Source organism: Channa argus, chromosome 10, assembly GCF_033026475.1.
Source record: "Channa argus isolate prfri chromosome 10, Channa argus male v1.0, whole genome shotgun sequence".
NCBI classification, from domain to species: Eukaryota; Metazoa; Chordata; class Actinopteri; order Anabantiformes; family Channidae; genus Channa; species Channa argus.
In genome coordinates, this window is record NC_090206.1 from 14,588,845 (window position 1) to 14,611,667 (window position 22,823).

The window sequence follows — 22,823 nt, forward strand, 5'->3', positions numbered from 1 at the left end:
GCACTCGGAATCCTTCTGCTCGGGACTTTCTCTATATCTTTCTTGCATGCTCATCTGTCCTTCCAGGCAGAAGCAAGCATGACTTACTTTAGTTTGTTTTGGTCCAGCCTGGCCTTAATGTGCTCAAACGATGAAAAACCAAAACGAAAACTTCAGACAGCGTGACGGAATGAAGAAATAGCATCACATTACTGTGGGGACCATAAAAGATATGCCCTGTGTACTTTCGAAGCCTGGAACAGGAAAATATTTTTCTGCATTTTAAAATGGTGAGGGAGAAGGTAAAATGTGTTTTTGCAAATTTAGGAAAGGGAAAAAGGAAGCTGTGAAGAAATGTGTTCGGTTTTGCAGGTGTGACATGATGCTGTAGATGAAAAAACTGTTCCACACAAACAAGAAATTCCATCCCGCAAGAAAATGCAAGAAAAATTTAGATGAATGCTCAAAAATTTCCATACCTGTCATTTAGATATTAGTCTTTAGGAAACTTTATACAGAAGAAAACAATGCATTTGTTAGGAACTGTTTTAGCTGTGACAGCCTGTATGTTAGTTGGACTCAAGATAAAATACAGTGCTCAGGTTCATCTAAGAAAGGGGACATGACACGCAGTGTAACAGTCTGGTTCTATGATGTGATTTTAATTTGGTGGACATCAATCAAATTACACCAAAGAACTGGTTATGTCAAGTATTTACAGTGACAGTTAATATTAGGGTAATTAAAAAATATTTATTTTAGTGTTTTCATGAGTTTTAGTCACCATTTGGACAATGTAGAATATCACTAGGCTCACATTTTAAGGTTGAGGTGGGATTGAAGCATGTAGTGTTAATATCAGGGTATGATGTGAGTCTGTGTAAGTGACAAAAACAAAGTGTGCAACTGTCTGTACTGTATGTGTGAGGGAGTGTGTAGTTTTTCCATAGTCTCCTGTCTTTGTGTGTCCTGGAGACAGTTTAAAAGCTTTTCTATTTACCTTTCACACCATTCTCCCATTTGCAGGTCGCAGAACGAGATGGGAGTGTGGATTTATCTGTGTGTGTGTGTGTGTGTGTGTGTGTGTGTGTTTGTGTGTGTGTGTGTGTGTGTGTGTGTGTGTGTGTGTGTGTGTGTGTGTGTGTGTGTGCGTGCGTGTATGAGATGAGTGAGAAAGTACACTGTAAGTCTTCCAAGTGTGGGTGGACAGCTGGTCCAACACAGGCATTTTAGTCTCTAACAAACCTTGACATGTCAAACATGTAACCTAGACGCGACACAGCAACATGTAAAACGCCTCATTGACTCCCACCCAAGGCCTCCAGGGGGAAACATCGAAAAAAGAAAGATGATGGCTCCAACTGCAGCCATCAATCATAAAGAAAATGTTACGAGGCATGGGGTGGAATATGATTGTCATAAAACGAGCTAAACAAATGCGTGGAGGAAAGTTTCTGGCTGTAGCTGCTGGAATCACCTGAGGATAGCTTGGCTTCGGGAACAAAGGTGCTGAAATATACCTTGTTTGGATGCGTGTGTTTAATTCACGCCCCTTTGCTCTCCCCACCTGCCCCCACTTTTTTTCTTGCTGTTTTAAATTTATGTATCTGAGCTTTTGCCAGGATGGATGTCACTTATTAGACTTACTAGATGCCATCAAACATCTCGTCATGTAACCCGCTCTCTTATTCAGTCTCTCTCCTAAAGTAGCTAAGGCTTATTTCCTCTTTTAATCACTGTCAAAGTGTAGAAATGCTCTTTAGATTAAATGTAAAATGAAAAAATGCATCAAGTATACAAAATGGTTCTTCAGTTACAATAACAGAAGTTCCTGATTTTATGTAAACAGCGAAGAAGACCTCAATAATGAAGAACAAAGTGTTTAAATCGTTTGATTGCAAAAAAGGGTGCACCTTGCTCCAAAATATTTAGAAGCAAATATTTGCACAGATGGATTAAAACATGGCATCTATTAATTCCTGTCAGAGTTGCTAAGTGAAGCATACAGTGAAAAAAATATGTTACCCATATGATCCTCATGCTCATGCATTTTTGGGGTAACCTCCTCCTGTCGGGCTGAATTTGAAAATGAAATTATAATTCAGCTCTCCTCGACTTTCCGAATGATATTGGACAGAATGGATTACATTATTATAATAAAAACTGTCAATTTGAAAGGTTGTGATTAGAATAAAATTAATCACAGTTTTGTAACCACTTCTTTGTAATTATAGTCTGTTTAAATGTTGCTTTTTGGGCAAATGTGCATCATATGACTAGTGCAGAAGTTAAAGTACTGCAGTTTGGCCACTATTTGAAAATTCTTCACTGCCTGTACTTGATCCTGGGGACATTAGTTGGGCTTCTCCATAATGAGATGAGATTTGGAACTAATGGTTTACTAAAAACAAGCTTAAAACATAACATACTGTGTTATGTTCTAAATTATTTGTCCACGTGTTAAATTTGTAAAAGCATCTTTTTATCTCAGCCCCCCTTACAGACTGAAACATTTGTCTCTTTTCCAATATGGCCTTTAATCTGAAAACACTGGCTTACTGTGCATTTGCAAAACAAGGCTATCACTGTAGACCTAAAGAGATATGTGGTAATAAAGTTCTGAACTCAGTATTTAGCTGCTTCTGACTTTATCTGTTATCTCTCATTTCTATTCTCATCAGTATAGCCACACTGACAGCAGAACTCTTGATGTTTATTTTGGCAGATAATAAAATGCTAGCCAAGCGGTCTGTCCCATGGGCGGTGATGTGCAGTTTATTGCTTGCCAATTGAAAATTGGTCAAGAAAAAGAGAATTTGACAGTTTTACAGTATTCATATATTTCACTGTGTTCACAAGTCTCTATAAAAACAACCTGGAAATCATGGATGCAAATTGTCTCACACACAAAAAAGTTTAATATGAGTTTCAACGGGTGGTGAGAAAGAAGAAGAGAATTGTTTGCTTTTGGACTACCCATGGTAAATGAAGGCTTGTTTCTGTGACTTTTTTTTTTTTACAGCCAAAACATGCTTTATGAGTTTATGTGTGATGTAATTCTTATTCACGGTCAGGTAGGATTCTTGTAAGAACTTAACACCCACATACACGAACATCCACACATGCAAGCCATTCAACCATCAGATGAATGAATGCCTAGCTTCATTTTCTCCCTAATTGCTTTTGAAAACATGTCGAGTAGCTGAGCAACGTAGGGAATGATGGCTGCCAGTGTTTTCCTACAGGACCAAATCAACAAGCACAGACAGTGACATGAAAGAGCTCACACACCTTTGCGGTTTTGCTCGCTCACACGGACAACCAATTGATTAACTCATAAATCAACCTCATCCCAGGCCCTGGGCTCCACTCTTACCCCCACCAACCCAAAAGTAGCAGCGTGAAGCAGCAGCCCAACCCTGTGCCCTCCAGCTAAGTAAGTGGAGGCGGGATGTTAATAGTCATGGCAGAAACCCAGCAGGAGGGAGAGGCCAGGTGGGGCAGGTATAGTGGTATTATAATGACAGGGAGGGATGGAGAATGAAAGTACAGAAGGGCTTAAAGTGAAATATAAATGTGTTAAATGGACAAAAAGGAAGACAGGCTGAATTAAACGCTGTGTAGTGCTGCCAAAATGGAAAACAACAAGGGGAGACAGATAATGGAGAGAAAGAGGGAGAGAAAGCATAGAAGAATGCAGTAAATCCCTGAGCGTCTGAACAATCCTCTGGAGAAAGAAAAGAGGAATTTTTATGTGCTGCAGGTGAGCAGAACAGAGAGGGCGGGAGAGGGAAGAGGAGATCGAAAGTAGAAGAGAGATGGAAAAAGAGGGAGAGAACGCGGGGGTGGCCAAGGGAATTTGAGGGAAGAGTGAAAGAGTTTGATTGTAGCAAAGAAAAGGGAACACGTGTGGTGAAAATGAGGCGAAAATGACACCAAATGACACAAAATGACTGCTTGCACAGTTAGTGAGGATGGCACACAGATGGACACCTTGAAGAAAGGCAGAGAGACATATGGGAAAAGGATTGGGAGGCAGACTGTGACAAGAAAAGGATAGAGAGCAAATAGAAGAAACACAGACAGGGAGGAAGAGGAGGTCCAAGAATGGCTCAACGAGCGCATCTGTGTATCTTAAAGGAATATACCAGGTGTTAGGGAGACTGGTGGTGAGCACATCACAGTGCATCATGTGACACAAAGACCTGTTGGATGGTCTGAAATAGAGAAGAGCCTTCTTTTCTGTGGTTGTTGACTGGTGTACTGTTATATCAGCGATTAGTTTATATTTGTAGTTGTTTCTGAAAAGAATAGTTCATTTTACTGCATTCAAACCAGGCAATAAGCTGGTATATATTTAAGCCCTGTAACACAGATCATTCCAAATTACATAACCGATTTTGTTCTGTGATGCTACCACTCTGTACTCACTTTATATAAACACACCAGAGCACTCAGAAAGTACCAGCAAAACTCATAGAAAATTTGGCAACATCTATTCAAGTGTACGATGGTTCAATCACGTCCTCCTCCTTTTCCATATTTCCAACTGTCCTAGGGTCACGCCAGTATTTTGCATGGTGGCTGTCGCCTTTGGTTTGTGAATATATGTGTGTGGGTGAATGAAATCAACTGTGAGAGGCTTTTGCCACCAATAAAGTACACAAGCACTATGTAAGTGTAGACCAACACTTTTTAAATTCTATTTGAATGAACTAGAGTTTTACACTGAGAGATTTTAGAAGAATTTGTTTCCCTCTGTGACTTTCCCTTTTCCTCTTTCTTTTAATAAAACTTGAACTTACTTTGTTGTTGCAAATGGATGTTTATGTTATTGTTATTTGTGTTAGTTTGATTCTTTGCTGTTTTTTTTTTTATTTCCTTTTTTTAGCAGCAAGCAAACCATTTTTCCTCCTGGAAAAGTTCTTTGAATCTTTTTTTTTCATCCACATAAACAGGGCTTCCTGTATACACAAATTATAGGTTTACAATGTAGCTATCTAAATTATTTCAACTTGGTTTATGTCTTTTTTTAGTTAGTTTAGTATAAAGGATGGCAATAAATACTGCGATAAATGTGGATTCTTATATTATACGTATAAGGTTCTTATCATGACATTTTGTCAAACAACAAAATTATTTGCTTTTTTTTTTTCATTTTTTGAGCATTGACATCTTCGAGGTGGTTCACCTTCCAGTCACCTGACCTGTCCAGGTCTTTGAAAAGGCAACTGTAAAGCCAAGCAAAACCAGTAATTTTTATTTTTATTTTTTTGGTCCTTTCGGCTTATCCTGTGAGTTCAGGGTTGCTATAGCGGATCATTGTCCGCATGTTGATTTGGCACAGTTTTTACACTGGATGTCCTCCCCAATTTCTACCGGGCTACTGCCTACATTCAAATAGTTGTATTAAGCCTTGCGGGCTCTAGAACAAGCTTCATGTGGTCTCCAGCAGGGAGGTGTCAGGTTTTTAGTGGGAAAAGAAATGCTGATCAAAACAGACAATGCCTCTGTTTCTGCTGTGTTGACTTTTGGTCTTTTGTTGAAAATTCTCCTTTGTTATGGAAATGCAAAACTTAATCTGCACAGTACCTTATAATTTCACAGTGTTAAAATTTGTATCAGTTTTCAGGTGCCAATCACTTAGTATATACAAATGTTAAAATGATAAAATAACCACAACACTTGACCTCCATAAAGGGAAAAAAGAGGAGCTTCCTCAAATCTCCGTGTTTTTCTTTAAGACTAAAAGGAAGTGGAGTGAAGGAGCCAGAAAAAAGAAGACAAGATGTGCTCTCTCAGAGCAAATAAAAGTTCTTCAGCAGGATGGCCTGCACGTCAACCCCTCTGTAGGCCATAAGTCTCGTATTAGATCATAGCCTGCCAATCAGACAGACAGGCCTGTCTGAGCAGCAGAGAACTATTCTGTCATCAGATGCCTGATAGGCCAAACAAGCCAATAATGTCAAAGCCCTTTCACTCACAGTAAATGCTCTCATCGAAGTGCTCGCCAGTAGAATCGCACTAACAGGACTTGGCTATTCTGTTGCGTATTACAGCAATTTGTCTGTGCTTTGCTGACAGAGAGAGACAGCCAGAAAGAGAGAGAGAGACGACAAATGTGAGTGATGGCTTTTAGATAGCTATGCATGACAAGCCTCATTCCAAAAAGGTTCTGACACATAGAGATAATGATTCACACACGTGCTACTTTCGCAAGCCCACACAGGGGCAGACAATATGCACAGGGAGATAAACACACGCACACACACACTTTTACACACACTGGCCATACAAAGCTGCCTTTGTTGACTACTGGAGGCCCCTCAGTCATTGCTTACTGAATGTAAAAAACACACAGCCTCTTATGTGTGCACCTATATGTGTCATGTCTCTGTCAGCATTAACCCTTTCCCCCTCTTAGTGCGAGTCATTAGTGTGTGATGATGTGTCAGCACTGGCACAGATGACGTACCGGAAAAGTCGCTTCCTTCCGCCTTTTAAAGGTTTGTTTGTGCACTTGTTTGACGGAGCATGGGTGTTTGCAATGCTGTGTGTGTGTCTGGTGTCTGTGTGTGTTTGTCAGGGTGGGTGGGTGCAGTTGTGCACAGGTGTGTACCTCCGAGGTGATGGAAAGGAGATTTTCATTGATCTTTTAATATCTGGCCTGAGGCAAGAAGTGAGGAAGCCAGAGAGCTGCAGCGCACATGGGAAAAAAGCGTAGTGGAAAGCAATAAAGACACACAGGAAAGAAAGAATAAAGATAACAGGTGAAGTGTGGGTGTGTGAGACGAGGGACCAGCAAAAAATTATAAAAGGAGAGCCAGTGACAGAGAGAATGGCGGCATTCAAACGCAGACACAAGAGAGCTAGGTGGTTGGTGGGATTATGAAGGTTAGTGTTTGTACCTGGGCCTGTTTGTGCTCATGTAAATCCCTCACTGTCACAGGTCAGAGGGATGTTTTTTTCCTTTTTACTGGGAGGGAAGTAGAGCTTCGTGAGATAGTGTGATGACAGAGGAAAGCAACATGGGAGGAGGCATGATGCAGTGGGAGGTGGGAAAAGACAGATGAAAGGAGAAAAGGAAGATCGTAAATTTTCACCCGGACAGACAAATAAAAACTCTCTCATACCCCACCTCCCTCACTCTATTTTTTTGCTATGGATGTGAGCCAGCCTTTGTTTTCCAGAAAATGCCCCGACCCCAAACTCCCCTCTCCCCTTGTGCCAATCACCCAAAACCATCCCTATAAAACTAAAACCATTGCAAACAAAAATCCCATATGCATTTCTTTTTTGTCTCTCCTCCCAAGAGGCTCCCCAAGGACCAATAACACCACACTGTGTACAAAAGCTAGTATTTATTCTCTCTTGAGTTACAATACAGTGTTTTAACACTGAAGAAAAATAAATAAACATCTTGTTCAATAAATATTATAGAGATATGATCTATAACCTTCGACCACATCATCCAAGGCACAATGAAAAGGCTTAGTTTTGTTTTTCTGAAAAAAAATTCACTTTAGTGTTTCTAAGTTTTATGTTTGGGAATGCGAAGTGTGTTAAAGGAAAAGTTTGACATGCTGGGATTCCATTCCTGTATCTCCTAAGTATGAAGCTTCAACCAGTGGACAGTTTCCTTAGCTTAGAATAAAGACCGAAGTCAGATTTATAAGTCCCAGCACAGGGAACAACGGTCTAGGTTTTGATTTATGGTTCACCTGTTCTTAGCACCACAGCGACACTAAACACTTACAATGTTAATAATCAGGCCACATGGTCCTATGATCAGGCCACATGGTGCTAGGATTAGTTTTCCCAGAGTGTGTGTGTTTACATTTATTCGTTCATCACCTTGTTTCATTACATTGGACCATTTGGTCTTATCTATTTCTGTTTCCAATTTGTTATCTTTACAATGATCAGTTTCTAGCAACTTAGAAACAGCCACATGCTGGCTACAGCGTGTATTGTCTTTGCATGTATGCAGGTGCAGTAGCTGAGGCACAACACCTAAGGCAGAAATTGAAAAAGAAGCTTAAGAGCATGGCGAAGCAGTCTGCCTGGCTCAGCTCAAAGGTAAAAAAAAATCTGTCAGGATTCCTACAGCTCTCTAATTAACATGTTCTTTCTTGTTCCATTAATGCTCATGTAAATCAACATATAAAAATGACAGTTTGTAGATTTAGAGCAGTTATATACGGGGAAGCATTTCCTAACGAACAACAGTTTATTCTCAAGTGTAAAACTAACAATTCGCAGTTTTATGGGGGATTGAGTGCTGGACTGACTCATAAGAGCAGTGACTTCCTGGAGTCTCTGCCGGTTCTCAATGCAGTGGCTCGAGGACTGAAAAGAGCTGTTTTTAAACTTAAAAAATTAGACGTGATGTGTTAATTAGTGAGCTTTGGTGCTTTGTTTGACAACACTTTTACATCTAGACAGAGCCATGCAAGCTGTTTTCACCTGCTTTCTCTCGTTATGTTAAGCTAAGAGCTAATGAGGTGCTACCTCTGATTTCAACAAGAACACTCGATTTTCTTTCAATCTAACTAATGGAAAAGAAAACAACCATAACATTTTGTTCCTGTCTAAACTATTTCTTTAAATTTGACATTGTTACAAAGGAAAATGATTCTAATGTTCTTATATTTTTCTAAAGTGAAATTATTAAAGAGTGAGAAAAAACATCCTGACAATTGAATCAAAAGCAGTGAATGGTATGTTAAGGCACCAAATACCACAATAAGTGTGTCTGAACAGTATGTGTGATGCCGTTGTAGAGTTACTGTAACTGACCAGCCAACTTCTGATTACTCAGCAATACCCCTCTGCCCGTTATTTCCAGTGCTCATCCCCCTGACTCACACCTCCTCCCCTCTTCCCCTCTCTTTCTGCCTCTTCCTCTTCTTCTCTGTGCCCACTTCATCCCTCTGGCCATGTCCTCCTCTTCTTTTGTCTTTTGCCCCATTCAGAAAAAAATCCTTCTTCCTTTAGAGCAAATGAATGTTTGCTGATTCACACATCTGGGGTGACTGAATCAGTTTTCACTCAATGGCTGCACTGTCTGTCCTGCTGCCTGTCACTCAGTCTACCCTCATGCGTGAGTGTGTGTGTGTGTGTGTGTGTGTGTGTGTGTGTGTGTGTGTGTGTGTGTGTGTGTGTGTCTAACCACCTACAGTGGTATTTCTGTTGATCTATGAGCCGTGAAGTCCAGTAACTTAGTCCAGTCTCAGTGTGTCTCGCTCAATGAGCTGCTATGTGCATTAGGCGAGTGACATTGCTGGTAATGTGTTGGCTTTGTGTGTGTTATATTCCATTAGCGCCTCTGGTGACCTGCCAAATAGTCCTTCATTCACTTATTCCAGTACGGTATGAATGAATGTGTTAAGCATGTGTTTATGTGCTTTTGTCTGTTTGTTTCCACTCTGATTTTGTGCAAATAATAGATTTCCGATACACTGCACTTTTGTGTGTGTGTGTGTGTTTGTGTGTGTGTGTGTGTGCCGCCTCAGTGTCTCAGCCTCTGAGTCTCTTCTTCAGACGGTTAAAATCTTTTGCTGATCTCCACAGCCAACTCTGCAGCTCCCGCAATATCCAAAACCCCTCCACCTTCCTTGCGAAGTCGTTCATGGTCGGCCGCACCGATAGCAGTGTTGAGGAGGATGAGGAGGTGGAGGGCAGGAGCGGTTCCAAAGGGGTTGAAAGGAGTGCAGTGCCCCTTTGTAAAGACAGAGGCTGGGGGACGAGGGTGTGCTCCTCACTGGCTCCAAACTGGTAGAGAAGGGACAGGGTGGACAGGGGAGGTGGGAGAGTAGGAGAGAAGAGGGAGCGAGGAGGTCGCTGCTGATGATGAAAAGTAGAGTAAGAGGAGGTGATGTCCATGTCTGATTGTTTCTTCTCCTCCATCATTAATGTTTTGCTTCTGCCTACAATAAATCCAGCATCCATTCTCAGCATGTCTGGGTGGTGTGGGTTCACATTGTAGCTGTACTGATGGTGGCTTTGGATGGTTGGATTTTGATAGGAGCCAGAGCTTTCTGAACCCGGGTACAACATTTCAGCCCTGAGTTCAGGCTGCCACTCCTTCTCTCCTCCATCCTCATCTATACTTAGCAACCTTCTCGTCCTTCCCCATATCTCCATCCCATCATCTGCTTCCAGCTCCCCCTCTATCTCTTCGTCTACTCTCTCTTCTTTGCTGCTAGTCCATTCCAAAATCTCAGGTTCCTCCCTCTTCCCTCTCCTCCTGTTTTGTCCTCTTCCCTTCTCCCTTGATCCACCACTCCTTCCTGCAGCTGTGGTCTCCTCCCCTCTCCTCCCTTCTCTTCCTCTCCTTTTTTCCATGTCTATGGTGACTGCATCCTCCCTTTGTCCTCTGACCACCGTTATACCACTTCGTTTCTCTGTGTTACGCTGACCAGACACTGCTCTCGTCCCTGCCCGGGACCTGTACAAACTTTGGCTCATCAGTGAAGCTGGGCGGTTACTTCCTGTACCTCCCTGAGGGTAGTGCAGCTCGCCAGCATTACTTGCTGCATTTTCAGATGGAGGAGGAAGTGCATACCCAAGGGTGGTCATCAGGGCAGATATCGAGCCCAGCAATCCATCCAGGCCTGTGCAGAAGTGCAGCAGGGAGGTCTTGAGAGAGGGGCAGAGGGTGGAGCGGGCTAGCTCTCTGACAGCCGTCAGCAGCACAGAATAAGCTTTCTGGTTTTGAGCAAGCCGGGCTTGGTTCTCCAAACCATGCCACAACTCCAGACGGGTGGCAGCACTGGGCAGAGACAAAGCTGTGCTGTTGGGCCGAGGAGGGGAGAAGTCTTTATCATTAAATGGAGGGCCAAGGTAGGTGAGCTAGAAGAGATAAACAAAAATAAGAAGCAACAAAAGAAACTTTAATAACACTGATTGTCTTTGTCTGGGTATTCATTCTTAAAAGCATTTTCTACAGCTTCATTGCTAGTAGTTTCTAACAGGCCAAGAAATGAAAATTGAATAGATTGTCCAATAAGATGTAAACAAGTTAAAGATGAACCAGATTATAGTTTCATTCTTTAATCAGAGGCAACAGGCTAAGAAAATTAGTGTGGACATCCCTATTACCATGAAACATTTTCCAGCCTCTTCTGGGGAATCTAGAGGAGTTCCAATTCGAGACAAGATATACAGTAAAATTCCACCAGCATGTTCCAGCTCTACCTTGGAGTCTCCTACAACTCACATCCTGATGAAATGCCTAGACCGTCTCACCTAGTCAGTTTATCTAGACCACTTAAAGTTACAGCATGTGACTATTTTTTTGGCAAAGCTCTATAATTATGTTTATGTGGAGGAGTGCTGTCAAAGCATCCCCTGACACGAAGTTACAGAAGAAGTGCTGGTAGCATTGCGACAACACTTTAAAAAAAGTTGCCCGTTTAACCGATCAGAAAAGGTCAAACCTTGGGCATCATATGGGGACATGAAAGGACACCTTGCACGTACGAATTCATTCAGAAAAGTTGGTTAAACTGAAAGTGGCTGCTCCTCTCAGTTTTGTAATACGGTGTAGCCACCATTGTAGGACAAAGAGTGATGGGGCTTTGTCTTAAATTAGTTTGGCTAAACTTCAATACAACCTGTCTGATGTGACCTAACTGCTTGTGGTTCTTGCTTTCTCAGATAAAGAAGAAATGTGAACTCAATAAATAAGTGTAGACAAAATAAAATTGTACTAATAGTATCATATATAATATTTTAACCAGAAACACATTTCTTAGTTGGGTATGGTGCTTTCTGAGGTATTGGCGAGCAACATACAATGGGTGTTGCAGGGATGGATAAAGAACAAGTTATATGCTAAGTATCGTTTTTTTTTTTTTCTTTTCAAACCTAGAATTTTACTTTTTAAGATATAAAATATAGCACATACAAAAAATCAATTAAATGACATTTTATAGGCACTTTATTTGAAGTGAATAAAATCTAATATAAAGCAAAATTAGATGTGTGTGCCTTAAGCAAGTGAATGCTAATTAGTTAGCTTTAGAGATGCTGATTGATTAAGTTTTTACTGTCAGTAAGCAGTTTACCCATGTCCACTCTTTATTCCTAACAAACCTGACTCTCATCTTAAAGTCTCGGCAAGAGCCTGAATTAGTTTATTTTTGATTGTTAAACTACATCTAGAATATAGTTTTTGGCCATGTTTGGACAGTGGAAGCAGTTTTGAACACAAAACACCCATAGGCTATAATTTAAGTTGACATCTTTTCTGCACACACTTACTTACTTAAACACATGCAGCAGTTGCAGTGCCACATTATCATTTATTTTGAGTCATGCCATGTTTGTGGAAACCAAGTGAATGAAATATTCATTCTCTTTTAACCCTGTTTTTGATTCTGCCAAATCCAGCCAGAAATGCTCCTCTACAGTAGTTTTTGCAGCTGCCTATGTCTACTAAACATCCCAGTGAGAGAGACAGTGAACCAGGCAGCTACAACAGCTGAGCTGTAACTAACTATAAGTTTCTATAAAGCTGAGGAGAAAGAGGATTAAGAGAATAATAATTATGTGAACAACCCCTTTCACTGTGTTCATGTTGTCATTTGATTCTTATTTTAAAAGTATTACCTTCTGTTTTAACAGAAATCATTGTAGCAGTTTTTCTATGATTAAGTTCCTCCAGAGGTGAGATATTTTATTTTGTCAATGACTTTTAATCTTAGTCAGAATTTACTCAAAAATTTTATTAATCACTTTTGGGGTCAAGAATCCAAAATATTTTCTGACAAACTCCAAACTTGCTCCTTTTAAGCAATTATTCTCTCCTACATTTAAATGAAAGGCAGCACAAGCTGTGGGTGGGAGTTTTTACAGGCGCCAAAAACGTAATCCAGAGATCTCTGCATCAGGAAATGGCTGACATGGTTTTGTGATACTGTGCTACTGGAATTTTCTACTGTCAGATATAATTAGGCAAAATCCTCTACCTTGGAGATTTTAATCATCATTAAAGAATAAGTTCCGTGGGTCGTCAATGAAAGAATGCAATTCATAAAACTTGTCTCAATGATAACCAGCCTAAGAGAGACTACAGGCTATGTGGGTTGGGGGTCAATAAGAGGGATGTCACGATGGGGTGGGGTGATCGGAGAGGGCATGATGAGATATAGTCATATAAAATTTGAAATATTTAGTTTTCTGTCGGGTATGCGTGAAAAGAAATTTGCTTGCTGACTTTGATTGGATTAATCAGATCCACAAAATCTTACTCACATATATGTCTTTGATTTCTTTGAGCTGATACTCCAGGTATTTGGTCAGCTCGTACGTGCTTTCTATTGAACTCCTCTCACTGGCCAAGCTGTGTGATGAATCCAGAGCTGTCACCATGGCTGCAGCCAATAGGAAGACAAGCTGTTGTTGATGAACTGCGGACAAATTAAAAAATAAAAGACTTTGATTAAAACTGATACAGAGTGTGAGATTTTTCTTTAATGACATTCACTTCATGGGTGTCCAAGTGATAATTAACGCAGGCTGCTGAGGTATTTGTAATAATAACAGTGAGGGGAAATTTATCTCAGCCATTGTTTTCTCAGTCATTTTGTGATTATTTAACTTCGAGTTTTAAATTAATTTGATGATTTGAGAGCTCAACAGACAAAAATTACCTCCAGCAACAGTTTCCAAGCTCTGCTTCAGTCGCTGTACCATCACAGTGTTTATAGGAATTTTTACAATATTCTGGTTTATTTCTTTGTCTCTATGGCGATGGCCTCATCTATTTACATACTGCCAGGTCAGAGTCATCTGACACTGCCAATAAAGCTGTTTCCATTTCCAATCTAATTTTAGAGGTTTCTGGCTGTCGGAGGTTTACTCTGGCTTCAAATAAAACCTCACTTAATAGCTCCAGACGGTCAGACAAATGGCTCCTATGTTCAATGCACCAGCCTGTCAGACAAACAGCCTCTAAAATACACAAATTGTTCTTCCTGAAGAGGACACTCAAGCAATCTTTAGCATCTCAATATAACCCCAAACATTAACTTAAATGCCTAAACCCAAACCCTTACCCTAATCCGAACAAAGTTTTAGACGCCAAGCCCTCAAAACTAAGCTAAACTGTCCCCACAATAAAACATTTTTGTCCACACACCCAAAATAAAAAAGACACACACACACTCCCGACTGATATCCAAGAAACAAAGACATGTGGCTTCCTTTACAGTCACAAACATTAATGTGTTTGTATCAGTTGTATGTTTGCTGTTGACTTCTTGTTTAGGTTTCAGAGTGTTTGTGTAGTAGTTTTATGTTACTGTGTGAGTGTTTGTGAGAATGTTTGTAGCTGTAATTATATATGTGGATTAAATTCACATCCCTGTCAGCATATACAGTCATTCAGAGTGTGGGTGTGTGTATGAAAAGGGAGGGGGGGGGCTGTAACACTGGAAACCTTTTAGTGCCCTTGTCTCTGGTTTCAAACAGAGAAAATTGGAGCTGAAAGGTGGTTTTCAACATTAGTGAATTTCACATATGTCCACTTCTCTTCATCCCATGCTTGCTCGCCCTGGACACTTTCACTTTGGCACCTTCACTCCTTTACTTTCTAACTCTTTCTTTCAGCACTTCCTTGGCCCCTCACTCGAGCTCGGCACACATTTCTTTCGTCGTCTCTGCTCTCTGTCATCGTTTTCCATGTGCTCTCTCTTCCCCCTGACACCCAGGCAGTAGGCAGTGATTCATGCTTGTTTCTAAGGGCAAAACATGCTTCCATTCAACAGGTGTAAAATATGGATTGCACAATGCATGTGACCCTGTAAGTTTTCTCTCTTTCACCCACTCCCTCTCTTAGACACACCTTGGGCCTCTTATAGATTTACCAGTTTAAATTGTTGTCACCCTGCCCTCAAAAATTTAGTTCCTTCTCACTATGCTTTTTTCTTCCACACTTTTACTTCTTTCCTTCTCTCTTACTTATGTTTTGCCTCGGGTCAAAATAACAGCAGCCAATTAACCCCGATTAGCTCTTTTGCTCCCTCTCGACTGCCCCTTTCTTTTTTACCCTTTTATCTCTACCATAAAGAGGGGCCCCTGAGGATAAATAAGTGACTTTAACTGAATAGTTTGAACACCTTGCAAAACATTTGCCTTCAACGTATTTTCAGTAGCGTTTTTACCTAAGTAGTTTTAACCTAAAACAATGAACACCTTTTCCCTCTGAGTCAGCTGTGTACATTGAGGTATTGGTATTCACTCCCTTACAGGGTTGTGTAGAAAGATACTGGTGATATGTAATATATAGTCACAAATGTACAGGTGTGTAAGACAAGAAACCCACTGCAGACTTACAACTGATTCAAATGCATTTGTGGCTGAAGACAAGACTGAAGAATGTTTTTAATTATAGAAAGAAATTTCTTTCACCAAAAAATATCCAGTTTTTCTTCTTTCGCAGTCTTCTGTGCCTCTACCAAGCAATTAAAACAAAAACAAAAGATAAGAGGACACTGACAAGTGAGGACGATCACTTTGATTATGGTACAAATTGCGAGTATGATGTTGTATATTTCCAAAGTTGCCTACTAGCACAGCCTCACTTAAATACATTGTATTTATAAAAGATGCAGTGTAATGACAGGTTGATTGACAGACTGGAAAATTAGCATTTTCAAATTAAAATAGGATTAGAAATGGTTGTCATTGAAGATACATGCACCTTAAACAAACACTTCACCAGTTGTTTGATTAAAAACATCACTCTCCTTCATATCCTGTGACTCTACCTGAGTAGTCGGCTACATCAAAGCATCCTAACAGACTATTTTCCAAATCACTGTTGTTGGGCCCGGGCAACTCCTACATGCTCCCACACACACCTTGAAATCAGTCGAGCCTTCTCAGGTCTCCCCAACCGCAAAAAGTCTCATCACCTGTCAGAAGCAATAAGCATCTTTCAGCGACGCCTGAGCATTTGGAGCTCATCAAACCACAAGCTCCTCCCTCCAAACATCCTCCATTAGCAGCAAAACATCACAGAAATCAACAGTAAACAGCCCTGGGGGGAAAAGAGCAGGAGTGTGCAAAAAGGACTCACATTCAGAAGGAATAAACAGGTACCAAAAGAAAGACGCTTCGGATGGAGAAAGAAAATTCTTCTTGGCAAAAATTGACAAAAACTGTTCCAAAACATTTCCTTTTGTCTGCAGCCACATGTTCTGAGATGATTGCCAGACATGAAAGGCTCTTGTTGTTTTGATTGAGCACTGACATGTCTAAAGGCATCCTCATCTGTGGCTAAAAACAACTGCTCTTTTGTACGAGTAAACTGAGATATCTCAAACTCTGAGACATGTTGTTATTATATAATATTATGTTGAGTAACTACACTACGGTCGGCATATAGCCTGACTTCAAGGTGAGCCCTGAAGGCTTGAGGTCGTGTCTGTGTACCTGGCAGTGAAAGCACACTCAGCAGGGCAGGGTTGAAACCAGAACATTCTCCATGTGAGGATTGCGTTACAGCAACCCAGAGGTTCCTTACAATGGTCGACCATGACCCGCCTCTGTGCACTTCTATGTGTTTGACTCTCTACACATTTTGGCATACATACCTATGGGAGTTACACACACGCATTCACAGGGGAGCTCCATTATTCACAACAGATCATTTTTATCTTCAGTTTGTTCACTGATCTAAAGTCAGATGTGGCCCTCAGGAGTCTGGCTACCATCTGCAAAACAGAGCTGAACATGAGGTTTGGGCGCCAGAACTTCTGCGCTCCAAATAGGTCAAAGCCAAACACCAGCACATGGTCAGGGTTCAGAGGTGAACTCTGGGGCAAAAGGTTGTGTTCGGGGGCAAAAGGAGCCGTGTTACACACTTGACATTTTACACTCCAAACATTGGCTTGGTAAACCAGTGACCCAGTGTTTGTGGGTGTTGTACTGCTCTCATGTGAAAGGACTCATCTTTCCCAACATGCACCAACATTTGAGGTTTCAAACAAGCGCTTAAACAGAATTTGGTATCGTGGGAAAACCATGTGCAAGGAAATATCTCCAGTCTGGTCCAGGAAAAATTAACATGAGTGCCAAAAAAGGTTGCCCTCTGTTTCTGTAACCACTTGAAAGAGGTTTTAAACAGAAGGGGAACATCAGTAAGTGGAAGATATTATGAATCAGGTCTAAATAGATCTATCATTTCCAGTTCAACGTTGATTAACATGGCAACAGTATGTTGTCATGTCATACTTTTGCTGAACATGCATTGTAAGACTCTGACAAGATTTAACATTAATCAAGCCGCAAAGCCGGATTTGGGAAAAAATAGTTGAAACATCTTCTGTGGTGTGGTTTTCCAGAATCAAAACTCCTAGCTGCAGGCTTTATTCTCTCTCTTCACACTTCAGTGGCATTAAGTCGCTGTGCTGAACTGCTGTATTAGACATCAACATAAGACTTATTAACAACATAAGAGCATACTATATGTATATTCTGTCTTTAATGTGTAAGGCATTATAGACAAACACAAATCATACAGTCATGTTGTCTGTAGATTCAGCATGAAGTTAACTTTTATGTTGTGAGGGCCTTTAAAGACACATTTAAATCCAGTCTGCAGACACATATCTTGAAGTCCAACTAGAATTAGATCCAACCCACATCTGATTTAATCTGATTTTTTTAATGTGCCTTTTCTCTCCAGACTTCATGAAGAAAATGTGGTTACAATCTGGAAATCCAAACCATTTGATTTATGAATTTCCAAACTGCTACTTGACCGCTGGAGGAAGAAAAATATGCTGATGAAATGTTCACATGCCAGGTTCACATCATATAATTTAGACTGTACTTTCTAGCAGTGGAGTCAGCAAAAACATTCATTCCAACCTGCTAGGTGTATCAGTTTGAAATATTAGAAAACCGGGGCAGCTAAATATATATTTAAAATAGAACTTACAAAGCTAATGTAGACCGATTAAATGATGATAAGTGAGGGCAATAACTTTGGAACACTGAGACTTCTACAGTAAATGAACAACCAGCTCCTGAAAAAGCTAGTAAATCAACTTTGAGTGTAGAATAATCAAAGATCATTCAAGAATAAATAGATATGTGATCCCAAGATAAAAAAGAATGTGATTACTCATTGCAATGTGACAGTTTAGCTAGTCAGTCTTTTCGTAGGTCAGATATCTTCTTTTCAATGTGTGCCCATGCTCTGTCTTGTCTTGCATATATTTACTAAGCCATCACCCTAACGACTCAGAGACAAGCCTGCATGCTCGGTGTGGCTTTGTCGAAAGAAAAGACCCATCAGAGCCAAATCCAGAGGAGCTGTTTCTTGCATAGTTTTTTAATTATTCTGCTGAACTGTACCTGGTGGCAATTTTGCCTTCTGTCAAAAAATTTACCCCAAACATAAACACATCTGTGCAAGATGCCAGGGGCAAAAACATGCATCAACAGAGACAAGGCGAAGCACACGTTCACAGCGGATGAGGACATAGACACACACTGTGCTGCCGGCAAGGTGAGTGGGAGCGATTGAGGGTGAGGAAGGTCTTTGACAATCTGGGGTCAGTGTCGGTGTTGTGTGTCTGTGTACAGTTACAGGCCCAGATTTATGTGCAGTCTGTACTCAATCAAATGTGCATTCCTTCACTAACTCAATACACACACACACACACCCATGCATTTGGATTGTGTAGTAGAGCGTTGATCCATGTATGCATGGACATTTTGCTGCATAAATGCAAAAAAAATACTGTGTACTCAAGCACATGCACAAGCACATGCACGAACACACTTTTCTCATCTTTTCTCCCATGAGAGTCTTTCCTCTGGAGTTTATTCATACTGAATTTCAAATTGATCCTCTTGGCACTGGACACACACTGGAGTTGCCAAACAACATCAATGACCCAAAAACAAAGGCAAAAGAAAACACACATTAAAAAATCTAATAAAAATTATTTTTATGCCCAGAAACTATCTGTGTAACCATTTCTCACTATGTAAACTCTATGTCCTCTGCGCAGATCCCCATCTGGCTTTGCTGTCTTTCTCTCTTTTCACCTTATAAGCCAATCTATCCTCTCCTTTTTTCAAAATCTGTGGATTCCAGTCGCTCAATGCTTTATCGCCATGTTTGGTTTCAATTTCGTTGTCGTTTTGTCTGTCCCCCCTCTCCTCTATGTCTTTGTGAAACATCAAACTTCTATTTTAAAGTTTCCTTCCTTTTTCTCCATAATTACCCTCTCCTCTCTTTCTTACACTAATTGGCTCCACTCGTTCCCTCCGTCAGACATTTCCCTCTTTTCAGACCTTCAGTTTTTAATTTACCTCAAAAACCCATCTGCCAGTCTCACCCCACCTAGTTCCCTATCTTAACCTCTGGCTTGTTACCTAATAATTAATGCATAAAAAGAGAATCAGACAAGAAACAGCTGCTGAATCTTGAATTCTTTTGCTCAGTCACTGCTTTGAGAGAAAGTAGGAGCACGGTGGTAGGATGGAGCAAATATGCTCAGCTCTGACAGTACTGAGGTTCTTCTAAAACAACCAGCAGAATTTCACTGGATCAACAGAACAACAATCAACAGCTATTTTGACAATAATTATTCATTTGAGACATATTAAGAGCAAAATTTATTTTTGCTATATTTGATAGTTAATAGAATATTTGGGTTCTAAGTGAACAAAATATGGATGTGGATCTGGATATGTCATCTAAGGCTCTGGGAAGCATATTTTTAAAAGTTGTGTTTTTTCTATTACAATTCTATTCTATTCTATTCTATACTGACATTTAGCCCCAAAACTTGGTTGACCAATCAATAAAGTAGACATTTCTTTGATAGCTGCAGCACTATTATAATTTCATGCTTTATATGTGTTCTGTTTCCTCCAGTTCGTTGTTTGGTTTAATGTTTTATTTCAGGTTTATTATCTATCTATTATTATTATTAGCATTATCTAAGTGAAAAACTACAACAATAAAGTTCTGGTTGCTGAAATTCACCAGGAGTAATGGATGAAACTTTAACTTTAAATGCATTTAACTCATAATATGCACATTTTCTAAACTTTAACTACAGGACTTTTATTTGAAGCAGTAATACTTCACTATCACCTTAATACTAGTGTTACCTAAGTTAAGGATCTGAATCTGACAGATAAATGAAATTTTAGGGTGGTTACAGATAGAGACAGAGGGAAGGAGGGGGAGGAAGAGAGGATTTGAGAGGAAGGAGGGAGAGGAAAAGGAGCTGGTGGAGGGGGGGGGGGGGGGGGGGGGGGTTCTGAAGCGAGGGGCCATGTTAATTTGGGAAAAATGTAAACAGCATGTGTAACTGTTCAAAGCGTGACCGACTCATTTTATATCATTCCCCCCCTTCTCTCTCCTCTCTCTTTCCCTCTGGGTGCCGCTAACTTGTCAATCGGGAATCTGCACTGCATTAACCCCTCTACTGCCAGTTCCTCTTTCTCCCTTCTTTGTATTTACCTTTATCTGTCTTTTCCTCTCTTTACTCTCTGCACATGTAAAAAACTGAGGATGGTGCAGAGCAAATCAAATGATGTGAAACGTTTTTCTTCTCTTTCGGTTTTCTGTCTGTCTGTCTGTCTTACTGTCTATGTCTTTTCTCTCTTTCTTTGTTTCCCGGTGTATTTGAGCTCACTGGTCCAACATACACTATCGCTTTTATTTGAAACACACCGACACTAATTCAACCCTCCCGGCAACAACAGGCCTTTTCTATTTCTCTCTCTCTTTCTGTGTGTGTGTGTCTTTGTGTCTTTCCATGGTAGTGTGGATACATTTTTGTTTGATTCCATTTATGTGAGGACATTTTGGTGGAATAAGATTTGGTTGTGCTTAGTGACCAGGTTATGGTAATTGGATGTGGACATTAAGTTGTGATGGTTTGGGTTATAGCGTTATAATCTAGGGAAAGGCTTATGTTAGTGAATGTGTCTTCACATCTATCTTATTTCTCATCTACAAAGACAAAAACATACATTAAATGTGACTATGCAACATCAAGACACAAAAGCAGTGATTCGTCCATCTTACTGCACATCTGTGTTCCTAGGAGAGGTAGTGTGTGTGTGTGTGTGTGTGTGTGTGTGTGTGTGTGTGTGTGTGTGTCTGTTTGTGTGTGTGTGTGTATCAAAGGTGGCATGTTCTTTAACAGCTGAGCTCTGTGTGTATTTATTTGCTCAAGGTATCAGAGGGAGCAGCAGTTTATTCTGCACTCCCTTCTCCATTTATTGTCCTTCTAAGATTACTCCAAATTTGCTGATACCCGGATGATTCACGTGATGAGGGAGAGTTAGGGAGACAGAGAATGAGAGGAAGTTGGCGAGGTTTTCACAGCGCATCATTCCATCACGCAGCCATCCTCCATAGTGTCTTTCCCTCCTTCTTTCACCTCCTTTTCCTTCCTTTCGCAGACATGGAGAAGCAGCCGCACCAGTTGTCCCGGGGGGGAGTCTTTGTGTGCGTGTGTGTGTGTGTTTGTGTGCGTGTGTGTGTACTCTCACACCCTGACTAAAGTGAATCATGTACTTTCTCATATCAGTGACAGCTAACGAGACAGGGGCTTTAGCTGCCTCTGACCCCCTCAACCCCTGTCATTTTTTACAGTGAATAAGAGCCACCACCTCCCCCCGTTTTACACACACACACACATACTCACACGCACACACACACATAAACACTTCAATCTTTCAGTTCTTTCTTTCTCTCTGCACTGTTCTTCTCTTTTTCCTCACAACGCAAATATTTTATAACAAATCTAAAAAAACTTTATTTTTTTAAAAAATAAATAAATTTCTTCACTGTGTTTATCTAGTTTGTTTGTTACATTTTTTACACTTCTGTGTCAATTTTTTAAGAAACAATGTGAAGAACCTGTCAACATTTCCCCGGTTAGAAATACATGAATACACAAGAAATTTTAAAAGATTTTAATAAATTTCTCTCCAGGATTAGATAAATAGACATTTTAATATAGGAGAGTGTATTTTGTTCGTGGATTGCTTAAGCTGCAGAACAAGGTGCGCAATTTATATAAAGATATATAGAAAATATTCAAACAGTGCACAAACTGAAAACAGTCCAAACAATATTCTTTAAAAATATTAATTGGATTTTAAAATAAATAAAATGTGTATCGACGACAGGAGACAGGGAAATTACAGCTAAATTTTAATACCCTTATTATTAGATCAGGGCATGCAGGATATGTCTTGTTTTGTTTTTCAGCCCCTCAAAACTTCTATAAAAGTATTAAATTCATGGACGTACCTCCGCAAAAGCTTTTCATTTTCTCCAAATCCTTTTACTCGCTTCGGTGCGCTTTCAGACGTCCCTCCACTTGCAGATTAGGATCTGAAATAAACCGATAATGATGCCTTCTCTCCTCTTGTAAATTGGCTCGCTCGTTTAAAAAACTGGCAAACTTTTCATCATGTGGCGACTCACTCAAATCTGCTCTGCTCCCCTCAGACCCCTCTGGAGATGAAAAACGCAGGTGATGTGGATTTAATCCTATGAGTTGATGCATGCGTTGTGTTAAATATATAAGCCTGCATTAGTCGCAGGATGGAGCCTGAGTTTTAACGCTCCTCCGACTCTTGTGTGTGGTCTACGTAACAGACTGAATGACTGCGGAGCCTTTTGTACCTCCTCCTCCTCCTCGATTTCTACCCTTTTCTCCCTTTCCTCCCTCCTCCCCATCCCGGTCTCTCCTTCTTTCGTTCTCCTCCTCCTCAGTCCTGGTGATTCACCGGGTTGACGCATCACAGCTTTACTTGACAGAGCCGCTCAACCACGGGACTTGTCA

At 40.5% G+C, this 22,823-nt stretch overlaps 1 protein-coding gene across 1 annotated transcript; it reads right to left on the reverse strand.

Annotated features, from left to right (window-relative positions):
- Positions 1 to 7,306: 7,306 nt before the first annotated feature.
- clcf1 (cardiotrophin-like cytokine factor 1) lies at positions 7,307 to 22,648 on the reverse strand. The gene is made up of 4 exons (XM_067519418.1): positions 22,463 to 22,648; positions 22,286 to 22,369; positions 13,240 to 13,394; positions 7,307 to 10,833 (listed from the first exon to the last, which is right to left on the reverse strand). The coding sequence occupies exons 2-4, from the start codon at positions 22,302 to 22,304 to the stop codon at positions 9,499 to 9,501; spliced, it is 1,509 nt and encodes a 502-aa protein (XP_067375519.1). The 5' UTR covers positions 22,305 to 22,369; positions 22,463 to 22,648; the 3' UTR covers positions 7,307 to 9,498.
- Positions 22,649 to 22,823: the final 175 nt, after the last annotated feature.